Source organism: Ornithorhynchus anatinus, chromosome 7, assembly GCF_004115215.2.
Source record: "Ornithorhynchus anatinus isolate Pmale09 chromosome 7, mOrnAna1.pri.v4, whole genome shotgun sequence".
NCBI lineage: Eukaryota > Metazoa > Chordata > Mammalia > Monotremata > Ornithorhynchidae > Ornithorhynchus > Ornithorhynchus anatinus.
In genome coordinates, this window is record NC_041734.1 from 25,718,731 (window position 1) to 25,736,005 (window position 17,275).

General features: G+C 44.8%; 1 protein-coding gene across 1 annotated transcript in view; it reads left to right on the top strand.

Moving 5' to 3' along the window:
- Positions 1–17,275, top strand: part of UNC80 (unc-80 homolog, NALCN channel complex subunit) — a 253,218-nt gene that overhangs the window by 13,791 nt on the left and 222,152 nt on the right. Inside the window, 2 exon segments of the mRNA XM_039912541.1 lie at positions 214–287; positions 1,427–1,566. Of these exon segments, the coding sequence (XP_039768475.1) occupies positions 214–287; positions 1,427–1,566 (214 nt within the window).

Below are 17,275 nucleotides of genomic sequence, written 5' to 3' on the forward strand. Positions count from 1 at the left end.
CTACTAATCCCTCCCAAACTCAACCCTCTTCATCCAATAAATGACTCTACTGTAAACTATGACTGATTTGAAAATGCTCAAAAGTTTTTCACTTTCTAAAATACTAACATACTATTTCCCCAGAAAGGCCTTAGATCACAGTGCTCATTTGCTGTTGAAATAAGTCCGTGAGGTTCAATCTAAATTCCTCATGGGGTTTCTTCCCTCTCTTAGCCAAGCGAAGTTCTCCTATCAACAATCAAAGCCAGTCCTGTGAATCACCCAACCAGGGTCCAGGACACACAGAGGTAGGGGTTTTTACAAGGATGATGATGATGACGATGATGATGATGATGATGTTGATGTTCATGATGATGATGATAATGGTAAGAGTAAGCTTGTAGAATACTCAAACTCTTCTTTCCAAGTACTTCTGCCTATGTCCTTACTTCTCCTCAACTTCCAAGGACACATACATTCAATTCAGAATAATTGTCTGGGACAAAATACTGAAAATGTACGTTAGATTTCATTCTAGTCCTTGGTCTTTGTCTCATTCAGTTCAGAGTAATATAGCCTATCTGACTTCAAAATGTCAGAGAACCAAACTCATATCTTATGGACCTCCCTGAGGTAAATTGTTTACCCCTTTTCAGATTAAGAAAAACTGAGTCACCAGTATTAGTCAGGTGACCTCTTCCTCTTAGACTGTTTTGACTTCTCCAGTTTGGATTGAGAAGCTGGCACGATCAGGAAGTTGAGGGATGATTTTGTTAAACTCCCACATCCTGCTACAAGCCCTAAATACCAGGGTAAAAGTAGAGTTTTTTGTCTTCTTTGATTTATTGAATGCCTGAACTATTTGGAAATGTTTAAATGTCCTCTTTGTCACACACAGAGGGGCTCATGGCTCTTATTTATCTTAGATTAAATGACTCACTGAGGTATCGCTAATGTAGAAAAGCAAATACATAGCCTTGTTTTAGTGGTTTCTCTTCTCCCATTCTGCATATCTTAGTTCTACTTTAGGCCTCTTCTCCATCATTTTTATACTTCTCATGATTATTTGGCCTTTGATTCACCGTAGGGGAACTCTTTCTCTGACACTCAGTGGTTGTAGTGCTGTAGTTGGCCTGAAGTAAGGGTTAGAAATAGTGAGGCCTTGGACAACTCGGGGCATTTTCCAACCTCCTTATCTTCAGGTGTGGACAGGATCCGCTGTCTAGAGCATGTGACCAATTAGAAAGTCACTGTATTTATTGAGTGCTTACTTCATGCAGAGTATTGTGCTAAGCACTTGGGACGCTACAATACAGTTGGTAGACATGAACCCTGCTCCACAAGCAACTTGTGAAGAGAACTGCTATGTACCTAAATCCCAAGGGATGGGCTTGAGCTATGGAGTTAATCTCTGGCTTTTGTTCCCTTTGAATGAAACCCATCCAAGGGGCTGCAGGTAGTATGTGAAACTGCCCAGGAAGATTCCGTTTTGCCCAGGGCCCCGACTGCAGGCTGCCACCGAGGAAACTCCTTTGACGGAAGCGTGTCGTCTCAAGCGTCTCAGGAGAGAGGGCCATTCCACTCCAGGTATTCACCCCCAGGTGGTAGATACCACATGCAGTTTTGAAAGATATAGCTCATTTCTCCTCCTGTAATGCTCTTTTGCCTTTCCTCTTTCCGTGTGAAACTGAGAAGTTCTGCTTCCTGGCAGAAGGGAAGGGAAGCCCTTGTGCTTCTCCCGTGATTGAACTGGGGCCAGGAGGATGAGGCTGCTCATCTGGCCTAGTCCAGAGCACAGCTCCCAAATGAGTAGTGGCTTGTCCACAAAGGCGCGGGTGCTGACAGGAGGAGGTGTGTCTGGGCCACATACAGGTGGATATGATGGGGTGGAACTGTTAGGATGGCCTGAACACAAAGGGATAGAGCTGATAGGGTGGCTGGAGTACAAAGGGTCGAAGCCGATGAAGTCACCCGAGCACAAAGAGACAGAGCTGATAGGGTAACCAGGCCAGAGAGTTGGGGCACCTGATGGGGCTACTGGTCCACAAAGGTTGTGGGAGCTGTCAAAGTGGCTGGGCACTGCTGAGCATCCTCTGGTATACAGTTATGCTACTCCAATTCTGAAGGTGCAGAACTGAGCTCTCCAGTGCATGGTGGAGCATTCTGCCTGCCATTGCTCAAGGTATAAGCCTGGATCTAGAGGCCCCTCAGTCAATCAATCGGTCAATCTATCATATTTAATGAGCACTTTGTGTGTGCAGAGCTTGGGAGAGTACAGTATAATAAAGTTGGTAGAATCGTTCACTGCCCACAGTGAGCTTACAGTCTAGGCAGGGATACAGACATTAATATAAACAAATAATGGATATGCACCTAAGTGCTGAGAGCCTGAGGGAGGGCTGTATAAAGGTGTATATTCAAGTGTAAGGGTGACACAGAACGAGCGGGAGAAGAGGAAATCAGGGCTTAGTCGGGGAAGGCCTCTAGGAGGAGATGTGCTTTTAATAAGGCTTTGAAAATAGAGAGTGGGATTGACTGTCAGTTATGATGAGGGAGGGCTTGCCAGGCCAGTGGCAGGACGAGGTCGGCGGTGAGATAGATGAGATTGAGATAGAATGAGAAGGATGGCATTAGAGAAGCGAAGTATTTGGGCTGGATTGTAGTAGGAAATCAGAGAGCTTGTCTAGGAGGGGGCAAGGTGATTGAGTGCTTTAAAACTGATTGCAAGGAGTTTCTGTTTGTTGCTGCGGTGGATGGGAAACTACTGAAGGTTCTTGAGTGGGAAAACATTGTTTTGTAGAAAAATGATCTGGGCAACAGAGTGAAGTATGGACTGGAGTGGGGAGAGACAGGAGGTAGAGAGATCAGCAAGGAGGCAGATACAGTAGTCAAGGCAGGATAGGAGAAGTGCTTGGATTAATGTGGTAGCAGTTTGGATGGAGAGGAAAGGGTGGATTATAGCCATGTTGGGAAGGTTGAACTCATTCATTCATTCATTCAATCGTATTTATTGAGCAACAACTGTATGCAGAGCACTGTATTACGTGCCTAGAAAGTACAATTCGGCAAGAAGAGAGACCAGCCCTGTCCACACCGGGCTTACAGTCTAGAAAGGGGGAGACAGACATCAAAACAAGTAAACAGGCATCAATATAAATAAATAGAATTATAGATATACACACATCAAAACAAGTACACAGGCATCAATATAAAAATATGGAATGCTTCACTAATTTGCATGTCATCCTTACAGGATTTGGTGACAGACTGAATATGTGGGCTGAATGAGAGAGATGAGTGGAGAATAATGCCAGGGTTATGGGCTTGTGAGACAGGGAGGATACTGGTACTGTCTATAGGGATGGGAAAGTCAGGGGGAGAACAGGGTTTGTGTGGAAAGATATGGAATTTTTTTGGACCTGAATCTAGAGTCAATCGGCAATGGTAGTTAGTGATCACTTACTGTGTGCAAAGCACTGAACTAAGCACTTGGGACAGTCCAGTAGAATAAGGAGATATGATCCCTACCCTCAAGGAGATTTCAAATTACCTGGGGAGAAAGACACTGAAATAAAGCACAGGTAGGGGAGGGAACCAACCAACTATAAGATGTATGCCAGAAGCAGTGTGGTTTAATGGAAAGAACCCAGGCTTAGGAATCAAAGACTGTGGGTTCTAATTCCAACTCCACCATTTGTCAGCTGTGTGTCTTTGAGCAAGTCACTTTACTTCTCTGGGCCTCAGTTACCTCATCTTAAAAATTGGGATTAAGACTGTGAGCCCAACCTGGGGCAATCTGATAACCTTGTATCTACCCCAGCACAGTGCATGGCTCTCTAAGTGCTTAACAAATACCATTATTATTATTATTATTATCATTATTATTTTTATGTACTCTAATGGATGGACCCCTCTGAGGTTCATACCCAGAGAGTTTCCAATACTCTATCAATCTCACCTATGGGAGGGAGAGTCAAAGCAGAGGCATAGCCATTGCATTCCTAGCTTGGGCAGTGACTAGGGAGTGGAGGACAATCTATTACAAGTTAAAACTCACCCGTGCATAGGAGAGAGTTGAGAGCAGAGCCTGGAGTTTACTTCCCGGAAGAAGGCAATGGTAAACCACTTCCGTATTTTTACCAAGAAAATTCTATGGATACACACCAGAATAATTGCCGATGGAGGTGAAGCATTCTGGGAGAGATGTGTCCAAGGTGTGGCTATGGGTCAGAGACGACCAACACAAGACTAGTGGATGGAGAGGGAGGGAGTCCCAAAGTATTCAAAGTATAGGGGTCTCAGAGGGAAGGGAAAGTACAGTGGAAAGATGATACAGTGGAAAGTCAGGGAAAGATCTGGGGACGATGGGATTTTAACAGGGCTTTGGAGATCAGTTCAGTGGAGTGGTTTGTTGGATGTGAAGGGAGTTCCAGGCAGGAGAGAGGGAGTCAAGAAAGAGATAGGTGATGAAAGAGATGAAAGTGAGGCACCATAAGAAAGTTGGCTTGAGAGGATCAAAGCATGCAAGATGTAGTGAGGAGGCGAAAAGATAAGTAGTCGGGAGAGGCGTTTCCGTTTGATGCCAAAATGGAAGGGTAACCATTGGAGGTTTTGGGGGAGTGGGGAGACTTGTGAAGAGTGAACTTTTTTTTAGGAAAATAATCCATGCCAATGGGAAAAATGGAACCAACCGTATTGCCTCTCCAAGGCTAAGTGGACTAAAAGCAGCAGCTTCAGGGAAATATACTGCTACATCAGTCAGCCTCGGATCTTATACCCAGAGGGTGAAAGGCTCAGTCTCAGGCTGCAGCTGTGCACTATCCAGGAGAACTCGTCATCCTCTAGCCCATGCCCTACCCTGTCTCTGAGAGTGCAGGGGAGACAAAAGTAGAGCCCACTGGAGCTGGCCCCAGACCCTGCCTGCCGCAAAGCCCATGGGCTGGGACTGGGTGGAGAAGAAATGATCTAGCAGTGCTGAAACTGCATCTAAATCCAAGACTGCAGGATGCTGCAACTACTAAGCTCGTCGTGAACAGGGAATGTGTCTGTTTATTGTTATATTGTTCTCTCCCAAGTGTTTAGTACAGTGATCTGCCCACAGTAAGCACTCAGTAAATACAATTAAATGAATGAATGAATGAATGAATGAATGAATACTTGATCTCCTAGCAACCATTCGGGCCCTCCTTCATTTCTGCTCCAGTTTCTAAAATCGAGGAGGGAAGGTGTGCCTGTCAGCAGTGAGCTAAACTCTGCAAATGGGAAAGAAACAAGGTGGGGCGGAGTAGAAAGGGTCCAAGGACAAATGGATGATCGAGAGGCATCCAGAGAGAGTGTCCTGTCTGCTGACATGATTTATGCAGTTCCAGCCAAGCCCTAGCAAGAATAATAATAAAAATTGTGGTATTTGTTAAGCACTTGTTATGTACCAAACAGTGTACTAAGTGCTGGAGTAGATACAAGATAATCAGGCCCCACGTGGGACTCACATCCTAAGTAGAGGGGAGAACAGGAATTGAATCACCATTTTGTAGGTGAGAGAACTGCGGTACAGAGACATTAAGTGACTTACACAGCAGGTATGAGCAGAGCTAGCATTAGAACTGGGTCACCTGACTCCCAGAACCAAGCTCTTCCCATTAGTCCATGCTGCTTCCTATAGGCAGGCAGCTGGTCTTTGGGGAGTCCAGGAAAGCTTATTGCTCTGGATCCTTGTGATTCTGTCTGTAGACACAACCCTAGCTCTTCCTCAGCAACTGCTGGACATGACACTGAATAAGCACCTTGAGGGCAGAAATCATGTCTACTAGTGCTGTTGCTATCCTCTAGTTGTTCAGTACAGTGCTCTGTAAACAGTAGGTGCTCAGTATAACTGGGAGTCACTGAGAGATCCTGGGAAACTGCTTTGTTCAGCTGGAGGGCTACTCAGCTTGGTGGTTTTGGTCTGCTCTGTAGTGACTAGAGTCTTTGGCTGCTTGCTAACCTCTACCTGGAGGCCTCTGGACTTGAACACAGTGGTCCCGTTGGCTGAGCCCAGAGTTTCATGGGTCAGGAACAGATTCCTCTGTGACTGGCTATTGCAGTGATGGTCTGCAACTTAGAAGAATAGTCCCTGGCCCAGAAGCACTACTCCTGAGTCACCAGTTCACACTTGTGACTATGGCTATTGTATTAATTAAGTACTTTCTGTGTGTCAGGTGTGGAGTCAAGTGATCTGACAGGAAGATCTGAAAGACACTCCCTCATGGGGCTTACAGTCACCTCTAGTCTGCTGGGTGACCTTTCTGCTGGGTGACCTTGGGGAAGTCATTTAACTTTACTGGGCCTCAGTTTCCTCACCTGTAAAATGGCTATGAAATACGTGCTCCTCCCTCCACCACCTTAGACTGTCAGCCCCACGTGTGTCTGGGGCTTTCTATCTTGCTGCTGACTCTTAGCCCACATCCTGCCCTCCTCTTTCCCATTTGCAGAGGTCTAGAATGCCCTCCCTCCTCAAATCTGTCAGACAACCCCCTTCAAAGCCTTATTGGAGGCACATCTCCTCTGAGAAGCCTTCCCAGACTAAACCCCCTTTTCCTTAACTCCCACTCCCTTCTGCGTCACCCTGACTTACTTCCTTTACTCTTCCCCACTCCTAGCTCCACAGCACTTAGGTACATATGTGTAATTTATTTATTTGTATTCATTCATTCATTCAATAGTATTTATTGAGCGCTTACTATGTGCAGAGCACTGTACTAAGCGCTTGGGATGAACAAGTCGGCAACAGATAGAGACAGTCCCTGCCGTTTGACGGGCTTACAGTCTAATCGGGAGAGACGGACAGACGAGAACAATGGCAATAAACAGCGTCAAGGGGAAGAACATCTCGTAAAAACAATGGCAACTAAATAGAATCAAGGCGATGTACAATTCATTAACAAAATAAATAGGGTAACGAAAATATATACAGTTGAGCGGACGAGTACAGTGCTGTGAGGATGGGAAGGGAGAGGTGGAGGAGCGGAGGGAAAAGGGGAAAATGAGGCTTTAGCTGCGGAGAGGTAAAGGGGGGATGGCAGAGGGAGTAGAGGCGGAAGAGGAGCTCAGTCTGGGAACGCCTCTTGGAGGAGGTGATTTTTAAGTAGGGTTTTGAAGAGGGAAAGAGAATCAGTTTGGCGGAGGTGAGGAGGGAGGGCGTTCCAGGACCGCGGGAGGATTTGTATTGATGTCTATTTTCCCCCGGCCCTCCCATCTAGACTATACACTTATATGGCCAGGGAATGTGTCTGTTTATTGCTGTGTTGTACTTTCCCAAGCACTTAGTACAGTGTTCTGCACACAGTAAGTGCTCAATAAATACAATTAAATGAAGGAATGAATGAATGAAAGTGTCTGATATGGTCAGATTTCATCTACCCCAGTGCTTGGCATGTAGTGAACACTTAACAAATTCCAGATTTATTGTTATCAGTAGGAAGGGAGAAGACTTTTTTGCCCCCATTTTACAGATGAAGAAAATGAAGCCCAGGGAGGTTAAGTGACTTGACCAAGTTCACACAGGAGACAAGTGTTTTACCTGGGATTAGAACCTGGGCCTTCCGTCTTCCATGTGCTTTCCACCAGGCTATGCCGCCTCTCACCTGGAAGTCAGGTTATATTCCTAGTGCTGAGTTGAACTGATAACGGTGACCCTCCTGAGCAAATTCCCACCGGGGCCGTGAGGGACTCGGAGCTCAGAGGACTAGGCTTTTCAGCATTCAGGGTTTTTTTGGTAAAATGCAGTGAATTAGGTCAAACCTAAATCTGAAGAAACAGGGTCAAGTTGTGTTGTCAAAAATCTCTCCGAGAATAGCTTTTTGGACTTGCTTAAATCGGGCAAAGGATTTTAATCAGTCTAACTGATGGTTCTTCATCAGGACCAGTAGCATTTATCGAGAACCTGCTCTGTGTGGAGCACTTTATTAAGTTCTCAAGAGTACAAAAAAGAAGATGTGAACCCTGCCCTCAATGGGAAAGACAGGGACTTAAAAAAATTCTAGATGAGGGGAGTAATAGAGCATCGATAAGTACCTAAATGCTGTGGGGGCTAAGATAATATAAGGATTTAGGTGACAACTGGGGGATACAGTGTGAGAAGCCATGTCTTGTCTTGTCATGCCGTCGAGTTGTTTCCGACCCATAGCGACACCACAGACACATCTTTCCCGGACCACCCGTTCTCTATATGCAATCCTTCTGGTAGTATATCCATAGAGTTTTCTTGTTAGAAATACCAAAGTGGTTAGTGGTTTACCACTGCCTCCTTCTGCTCAGTAAACTTGAGTCTCCGACCTTGACCCTCTCCTATGCCACTGCTGCCCAGCACGAGTGAGTTTTGACTTGTAGCAGATTGCCTTCCACTCGCTAGCCACTGCCCAAGCTAGGAATGAAATGTTTGACTCTTCCTCCCACAGCCGAGACTAGTAGAGTACTGGGAACTTTCCATGTGCAACCCTGAGAGGGGGAGAAGCAATGTGGCCTAGTGGAAAAAGCCTTGGCCTAGGGGAGAGAAGACCTGAGTTCTAATGCCGCTCTGCCAATTGTCTGCTGTGTGACCTTGGGCAAGTTACTTCATTTCTCTGTTTCAGTTTCCTCATGTGTAAAATGGGGATTGAGACTGTGAGCCCCATGTGGGATAGGGATTTTGTCCATCCTGATTGGCTTGTATTGACCCCAGTGCTTAGCACATTCATTCATTCAATAGTATTTATTGAGCGCTTACTATGTGCAGAGCACTGTACTAAGCTCTTGGGATGAACAAGTCGGCAACAGATAGAGACAGTCCCTGCCGTTTGACGGGCTTACAGTCTAATCGGGGGAGACGGACAGACGAGAACAATGGCAATAAACAGAGTCAAGGGGAAGAACATCTCGTAAAAACAATGGCAACTAAATAGAATCAAGGCGATGTACAATTCATTAACAAAATAAATAGGGTAATGAAAATATATACAGTTGAGCGGACGAGTACGGTGCTGTGGGGATGGGAAGGGAGAGGTGGAGGAGCAGAGGGAAAAGGGGAAAATGAGGTTTTAGCTGCAGAGAGGTAAAGGGGGGATGGCAGAGGGAGTAGAGGGGGAAGAGGAGCTCAGTCTGGGAACGCCTCTTGGAGGAGGTGAGTTTTAAGTAGGGTTTTGAAGAGGGAAAGAGAATCAGTTTGGCGGAGGTGAGGAGGGAGGGCGTTCCAGGACCGTGGGAGGACGTGACCCAGGGGTCAACGGCGGGATAGGCGAGACCGAGGGACGGTGAGGAGGTGGGCGGCAGAGGAGCGGAGCGTGCGGGGTGGGCGGTAGAAAGAGAGAAGGGAGGAGAGGTAGGAAGGGGCAAGGTGATGGAGAGCCTTGAAGCCTAGAGTGAGGAGTTTTTGTTTGGAGCACATAACACGTGCTCAACAAAAACCATTTTTTGGAAAACAGAAGCAAATTAGAGATTGCTCCCACCTTCCCCCAGCCCCACAGCTCTTATGTACATATCTGTAATTTATTTATTTATATTTATTGATTTATGTAATTTATTTATATTTATATCTGTCTCCTGCTCTGGACTTTAAACTCATTGTGGGCAGGAAATGTGCCCGTTATATGGTTGGGTTGTACTCTCCCACGTGCCTTGCACTGTAAGGCTAAGTGTTCAATAAATACAATTGATTAACCGACGGGAGCTCTTCCTGAAGGAGATGCAAATTCAGTAGGGCTTTGAAGGTGAAGAGGAAGGGAGAGGCTGCCCCAGCCTGAGAAGAAGTTGTGAGCAAGGGATCAGTGGCAGAAAAGATGATTATGTGGTTTTGTGAGTAGGTTAATTTGAGGGGATTGAAGCATGTGAGCTGGGCTGTGGTGGGAGATGAGTGGACAACTGAAAGGGAAATAGCTGACCGAGTGTTTGAAAACCAGTGATCTGTGTGTGAGGTCAAATATCATTGATTGAATGGTCAAAAGATTCTAATTGATGGAGAGAAGAATGGGCAACCATTAGAGGCTTTTGAGTTGTTGGGAGAAATGTGAGATGTGATGTTTTAAAAAAATAATCCTGGTAATTTAGGGAAGAATGGACTGGAGTGGGAAGAGACTAGCGGCAGGAAGATAAGTGAGAAGGCTGATAAGGTGGTCAAGCCAGTGTGTGACAGGTCCCTGGACCGGCATGTTGGCCATTTGGATGGGAAGAAAGGGTGGATTCTGGAGATGTTGTGGAGGAAGACTGGACAAGATTTGATGACAGACTAAATGTCTTGGTTGAAGAGAAGGTGGAGACAAGGATAATGTCAAAGTTGTGGGTTTAAGAAATCGAGAGAATGGTGGAATCAACTGTTATGGGAAGTTGGGTGAAGGGAAGGAACTGAGAGTGAAGATGAGGACTTCAGTTTTGCACATGTTGAGATGCTAACTAGGGAAAGCAGCATGGTCTAGAGGAAAGAGCCCAGGTCTGAGAGTCAGAGGACCTAGGTTCTAAATCCCCAGCTTCACCACTTGCCTGATGTATGACCTGGGCAAGTCATTTAACTTCTCTATGCCTCAATTCTCTCATCTGCAAAATGGGGATTCAGTACCTGATGTCTCTTCTACTTAGACCTGTGAGCCCCATGTGGACCTAATTATCTTATATCTACCCGCAAGATGTGGTGGATAGAGCCACAGGCCTGGGAGTCAGAAGGTCATGGGTTTATAATCCTGACTCCATTCTCTGCTGTGTAACCTTGGCAAGTCACTTAACTTCTCTGTGCCTTCAGTTACCTCATCTGTAAAATGGGATTAAGACTGTGAAGCCCCGTATGGGACAGGGACTGTGTCCAACCTGAATTATCTTGTATCAAACCCCAACACTTAGAACATTGCTTGGCACACACAAGCACTAAACAAATACTGCAATTATTAGAAATGTAGAAGTCCAGAAGGCAGGAGGAAATGTGAGATGCAGAGAAGGAGAGAATACAGGGCGAGTGAGGTACATCTGTTAATCCATATTGCATAGAGTTAAGTAACTGGAGCCATGGAAGTGGTTGAGCTCTCCAAGGACGTGAGTGTAAATTGAAAAGGGAAGAGGATCCAGAACAGTCTTTAGGGACAGCCAACAAAAAAGTCTGAGAAGGATTGTCAGAGAGGCAGGACACTGGGTCACAAACCAAGGTTAGCATTTCCAAAGAAGGGAGTAGCCCATAGTGCTAAAGGCAGCCCAGTGGTTGAGAAGGATTAATTCAGAATAGAGTCCGTTCGACTAGATACAAAGAGGGTCATTGGTGACCTTGGAGAAGGGGTTCTCACTGGAGTCAAGGGTGAGGAAACCAGTTTGTAGAGTTGGAGGAGAGAAAGTAGAATCAGTAGGTTTAAACAACTCAATTAGGGGATATTGGACTGAAATGAGAGGAGGGAGGTGGGCGATAGCTGAATGGTGCAGTAGGGGAACCTCTCCTGGTTCTCCTCATCTCTCTGGTCACTCATTCTCTTTTCGTAGGCTCCTCCTGTCTCCCACCTTCTAAATTTGGGTGTCACTCAAGGTTCAGTTCTGGATCCCCTTCTATTCTCCATCTACACCCACTTCTCTGGAGAATTCATTTGCTTCCATGGCTTCAACTACCACCTCTATGCAGATAATACCCTGATCTACACCTCCAGCCCCAATCTCTCTCCCTCTCTGCACTCTCACATCTCCTCCTGCCTTGAAGACATCTCTTCTTGGATGTTCTCCTGTCATCTCAAGCTCAACATGTCCAGAACAGAACTCCTTATGGTCCCACCCAAACCCTGTCCCCTCCCTGACTTTCCCATCACTGTAGATGGCACCACTATCCTTCCTGTCTCACAAGCCTGTAACCTTGGCATTATCCCTAACTCCGCTCTCTCATTCAACCCACATATTCAATCCATCATTAAATCTTGTCGGTTCCACCTTCACCAAATTGTCAAAGTCTACCCTTTACTCTTCATCTAAACTGCTACCACCTTAATCCAAGCATGATCCTGCCTCGATTACTGCACCAGCCTCTTTGTTGACCTACCAGCTTCCTTTCTCCCCCTACTCCGGTCGATACTTCACTCTGCTGCCCGGATCATTTTTCTACAAAAAAGTTAAGGATATGTATCCCCATTCCTCAAGAAACTCCAGTGGTTGCTCATCCACCTCTGCATCAAACAAAAACTCCTCACCCCTGGCTTAAAGCACTCATTCACCTTTCCCCCTCCTACCTTACTCTGCTATTCTCCTACTACAATCCAGTACACGTCACTCCTCTAATACCAGCCTACTCACTGTACCTCAAACTCACCTATCTTGCCACTGAACTCTCACCTACATCCTGCCTCTGGCCTGGAACACCTGCCTTTTTCATATCTGACAGACAGTTACTCTCCCCACCTTCAAAGACTTATTGAAGGCACATCTCCTTCAAGAGGTCTTCCCTGACTAAGCCCTCCTTTCCTCTTTTCCCACTTCCTTCTGCATTGCCCTGACTTGCTCCCTTTATTCATCCCCCCTCCCAGCCCCACAGCACTTATGTGCATACCTGTAATTGATTTATTTATATTAATGTTTGTCTCCCTGTCTCTACTGTAAACTCACTGTGAGCAGTGAATGTGTCTACTTACTGTTATATTGTACTCCCCCAAGTGCTTAGTACAGTGCTCTGCACACAATAAGCATTCAATAAATAGGATTGAATGAATGAATGAAAGAGGATAGGGGAGATACTGCTATGTTTGAAGGCAGAGGGCAAAGATACATCAAAGGCTTCCTGGATCTTGCACATAAGACAAGATAATAGTGATAATAGTGGCAGTAATAGTATTTATTAAGCACCTACTGTGGGCAGAGCACTGTACTAAGCACTAGGAGAGAATAAGCAGGTGGGAATGAGCAGTACTTTACAAACAACACCATATGGCTGCCTCAACTCTAACTCGTGGTCCACTAAGACTTCCAAATTATGTTTCTAACCTTCTTGCTCTTGGTGAACTATTGACCATCACAAATCTGTCCAGTTTTGCTTTGATCCTAGATGTGCTCCTGCCGTGCAATTTCCATTTATGTCCCAGTTGGATGCTTGGTTGAACAATGTGTTTGCATCCTGTTCGCACCTCCTAGGTTTCTGGGAGCTCTGGTCACCTTAGGGTAGCAGGTGGAGAACGGTATCCCATTAACGGATAAAACATTCACATAGAGCCTAAACTAACAGTAAAGTTAAGATACCATATTTACTGGCATAAATGTCCCAGTGGTTGCATAATTTTTACATGCAGACTATATTTAGTGCTTACTGTGTCCAGCTCAATGTACCAGGCTCTTGGGAGAATACAACACAAAAATATTACAGACACATTCCCAGCCTACAACGAACTTGCAGTCTAGAGGGGGGAACAAACATTAATATAGATAAATTATGAATATGTGCATAAGTGCAGTGAAGCTGGGGTGAAGGGGGCGAATAAATGGAGCAGGACAGGGCAACACATGAGGGCTTAGGTAGGGAAGCCTATTGGAGGAGATGTGCCTTCAATAAGGCTTTGAAGGTGGGGTGAGTAATTGTCTGTCAGATGAAATGGGAGGGCATTCCAGGCCAGAGGCAAGACTTGGGTAAGAGGTGGTTGACAAGATAGATGAGAGGCTGGCATTAGAGGAGCAAAGTGTGTGGGCTGGGTTGTAATAGGAGAATAGTGGGTTGAGGTAGCAGAGGGCAAGGTGATTGAATGTTTTAAAGTCAAGGGGTTTCTGTTTGATGAGGAGGTGGATAGGCCACCACTGGAGGTTTTTAAGGGGTGGGGAGACATGTCCTGAACATTTCTGTAGACAAATGATCCAGGCAGGAGAGTGAAGTATGGATTGAAGTGGGGAGAGGCAGGAGGCAGGGAGGTCAGTAAGGAGGCTGATGCAGTAATCAAAGCACGATAGGATGAGTACTTGGATTAAGTGGTAGCAGGTTGGTTGGAGAGGAAAGGATGGATTTTAGCAATATTGGGAAGGTTGAACCAACAAGAGTTAGTGAAAAATGCTTAAAGGATTGCTTTTCTGGCCATGCTCCTCTTCCTACCCTAGTGCATGTTTGGAGGAGGAAATCTTCATGGATTTCCTGGATATGTGACATTTTGATCTTAACTCCCCTCCTATCCCAGCATGTGCCACTATCACTGCTTACAAAACTTATCTTTTATTTCCTCCTCAAAAATCAGGGAGTGGGGGTGGTGGGGTGATGGAGAATTATGCCATGGAAGCATTAATGTGAGTACATATGGTAGGTAATATAATAATAATTATGGTATTTAATATCCCATGAACAACTAAAACAGTCACCTAGAGCCTTAAGGATTGACTCACTTCATGTAAGTATCTACTCCAGTGATCATGAAGTAACCCAGGGGTTGTTTCCTTCATCTCCCTTTGATCTCTGAAATCAGTAAGTCTGTTTTTTGGGGGGATAAAAGGGGTGATTATGATATTTGTTAAGTGTGTACACTGTACCTGGCATGTACGAACCACTTTACCAAGATAATCAGGTTGGACATGGAACCTGTCCCATATGGGGCTCACAGTCGCAGTTGGAGGAGGAGGGTTTTAAGAGTTTTTACCTGATTCTGCCATTATTAATATTTATGCTATTTTTCCCAAACCAGTTTTACAGAGAGATGACTGAAGCACAGAGAAGTTAACTGAGTTGCCCAAGGTCACACAGCAGGCCAGTGACAGAGCTGGGATTGGAACAGAGAACCTCTGACCCCCACGACCCTGCTCTTTCCATTAGGCCACTCTGCTTCCCTTTTTCTTTGTCCTTTTAGGCACAATGATCACCTTTTACTCCTAGTCATAATAATGATGATAACAATGACAATAAATTGCACCCAATTCTGCAGGGCCTAAATTTACCCTTCAGCAGAGCCAGGAACCTTTTAGGTGGAAAATTAGCCTTTTCAGTTTTCTGCCTTCAAGTATCTGGTCCTGCCACTCTCTGAAAGAGTCATTACTTCTTTATCGGAACCATCTTATTTGCCAGCCATAGGCCTCGGGCCCACTGGAAGCAGTAGTAAAATATTGCAGTGTTCACTCAAATGTAGTGTTTCACTGTCACCATGGAAATTCACTTTTCTTGTGACTGAGTGGGTTTTCTTTTGTTTTGCTTTGTTTATTAAATGACATTAATTGAGCACTGTCTATGTTCCAGACACTGTACTAAGCGCTGGGGTAGATACAAGATAATCAGGTTGGACATTGTCCATGTCCCACATAGCGCTCAAGTTTTAATCTCCATTTTAAAGATGAGGGACCCGAGATAGAGAGAAGTTTAGACTTCTAATCCCCGTTTAGACTGTGAGCCAGTCATTGGGCAGGGATCGTCTCTGTCTGTTGCTGAATTGTACATTCCAAGCGCTTAGTACAGTACTCTGCAACTAGTAAGCTCTCAATAAATACTATTGAATGAATGAATGAAGCTAAGTGACTTGCCCAAGGTCACGCAGCAGACAAGTGGCTGAACTGGTATTAGAACACAAGACTTCCCTTCTCCCAGGCCTGTGCTTTATCTACTAGGCCATGCTGCTTCTGTGTTTCTTCTGCTTCACAGTGGATCCATTATTTTTCCTCCTTTACTGTCATTCTAATCACCCTGCATAGCCTAATTGAATTGGATGGGAGTGAGCAATTCATTAATCAAGCCCTCTTTCCCTCCTTGCCCTTACAGGGCGGGGGGTATCTACTATCCTTGGGCAAAACATCACATCCACAAAGTCCAATAGCTGAAAACGTTCCACATTGTCAGAAATTTGCCCAGAGCAGGCACAACAGGCTGTAGAAATAGAAATGTGCAAAGCCAGACTTCTATATCTTAGTAGCTAAATGATTTTTTACTTTTGTTTTATTTTATTTTATTTGTTTACTTTTATTTAGCTATTATGTTCATGAATCATTCTTTTTAAAATAAATTCTGTTGTTGGCACTTGGTCATTCTACAAAACAGCAAATATACACACATGTACATCCATGGACACACACATACACACACACACTGGAAATGAGTCAGTTGCCCTTTTAGAAAAAGGGAATCAGCTGATCTGTTCCATTCCCTCAGCTCCGTGAGCTGGTTTCCATGGAGATGGTGCATCCGACAGGCTCTGAGAAGGTACTGTTAATGTCTCCTCGCTGGTTGAATTTCTGCATTAATCAGAATTGAAGAGATCCTGAGTGATTAACACCCCAGTAATGAATCGCGTTTCCTTCTATGTCCAAAATTCAATCAGTCTCCCATTCTCCTCAATCTTTACCAGACTGGATCATGCTGTTCACTGACCTGGAGTCACTGAGGCATACAGTTAGTTCTTGATGGAACAGCATTAACAGGGGATTTCATTTTTAAATACCAGAATCAGGCATATTAGTTTCTTGTGGTTTTGCAATATCTTCTACTGGGTCATGGCTGGTTCTCACTGTCCTGGTCTAACCTAGTGCCCTTCTCACTTTTTTTTTTTTGATATTTGTTAAAGGCTTACTATGTGCCAGGCACTGTGTTGAGTGTCGGTGTAGTTATAAATTAATCAGATTAGGCACGGTCCATGTCCCATATAGGGCACACAGTCTCAATTCCATTTTTACAGATGAGGTAACTGAGGCACAGAGAAGTTAAGTGACTTGGCCAAGGTCACACAGCAGACAAGTGATGGAGTCGGGATTAGAACCCAGGTCCTCTGAATCCCAGACCCCGGGATCTTTCCATTTTTGACATTCTTGGCTGAATGTTCTGAGTTCCAGTTTTGCAAGGATTTTTTTTTAAATCCTTAATGTTGGGAACAGATTTTAGCAGGCCTTGAATCACAAACGTTTAACAGCTAAAATTGAGCTCCCTTTGCTCTTCTTCCTCAAGGAATTTACAATATAATGGGGGATACAATAAATACAAAGACTGTGAGCCTGTTGTTGAGTAGGAATTGTCTCTAACTGTTGCCAAATTGTACTTTCCAAGTGCTTAGTACAGTGCTCAGCACACAGTAAGCGCTCAATAAATACGATTGAATGAATGAATGAATACATAGTAAGAGTTAGAGCAGATATAGATACTAGGCCCAAGCAAATGAATGATGGATCAATACCAAATAAATAAACAGATATATACAAAAATGCTGAGGTGGTTGGGGATTTGGCATACCCGAAAAAGTGGAGAAGATTAATAAGGAGATGCCTTGTAGTGACGGTGACTTTTTAAGAGGACTTTGAAGGAGGAGTGAGCTGTCATTATGGTGAGAGGAGGAGTGAGGAAGGTATGAGCAATAAGGTTAGGGATAGAAAAATTAAGCTGAGGAGCAACAGA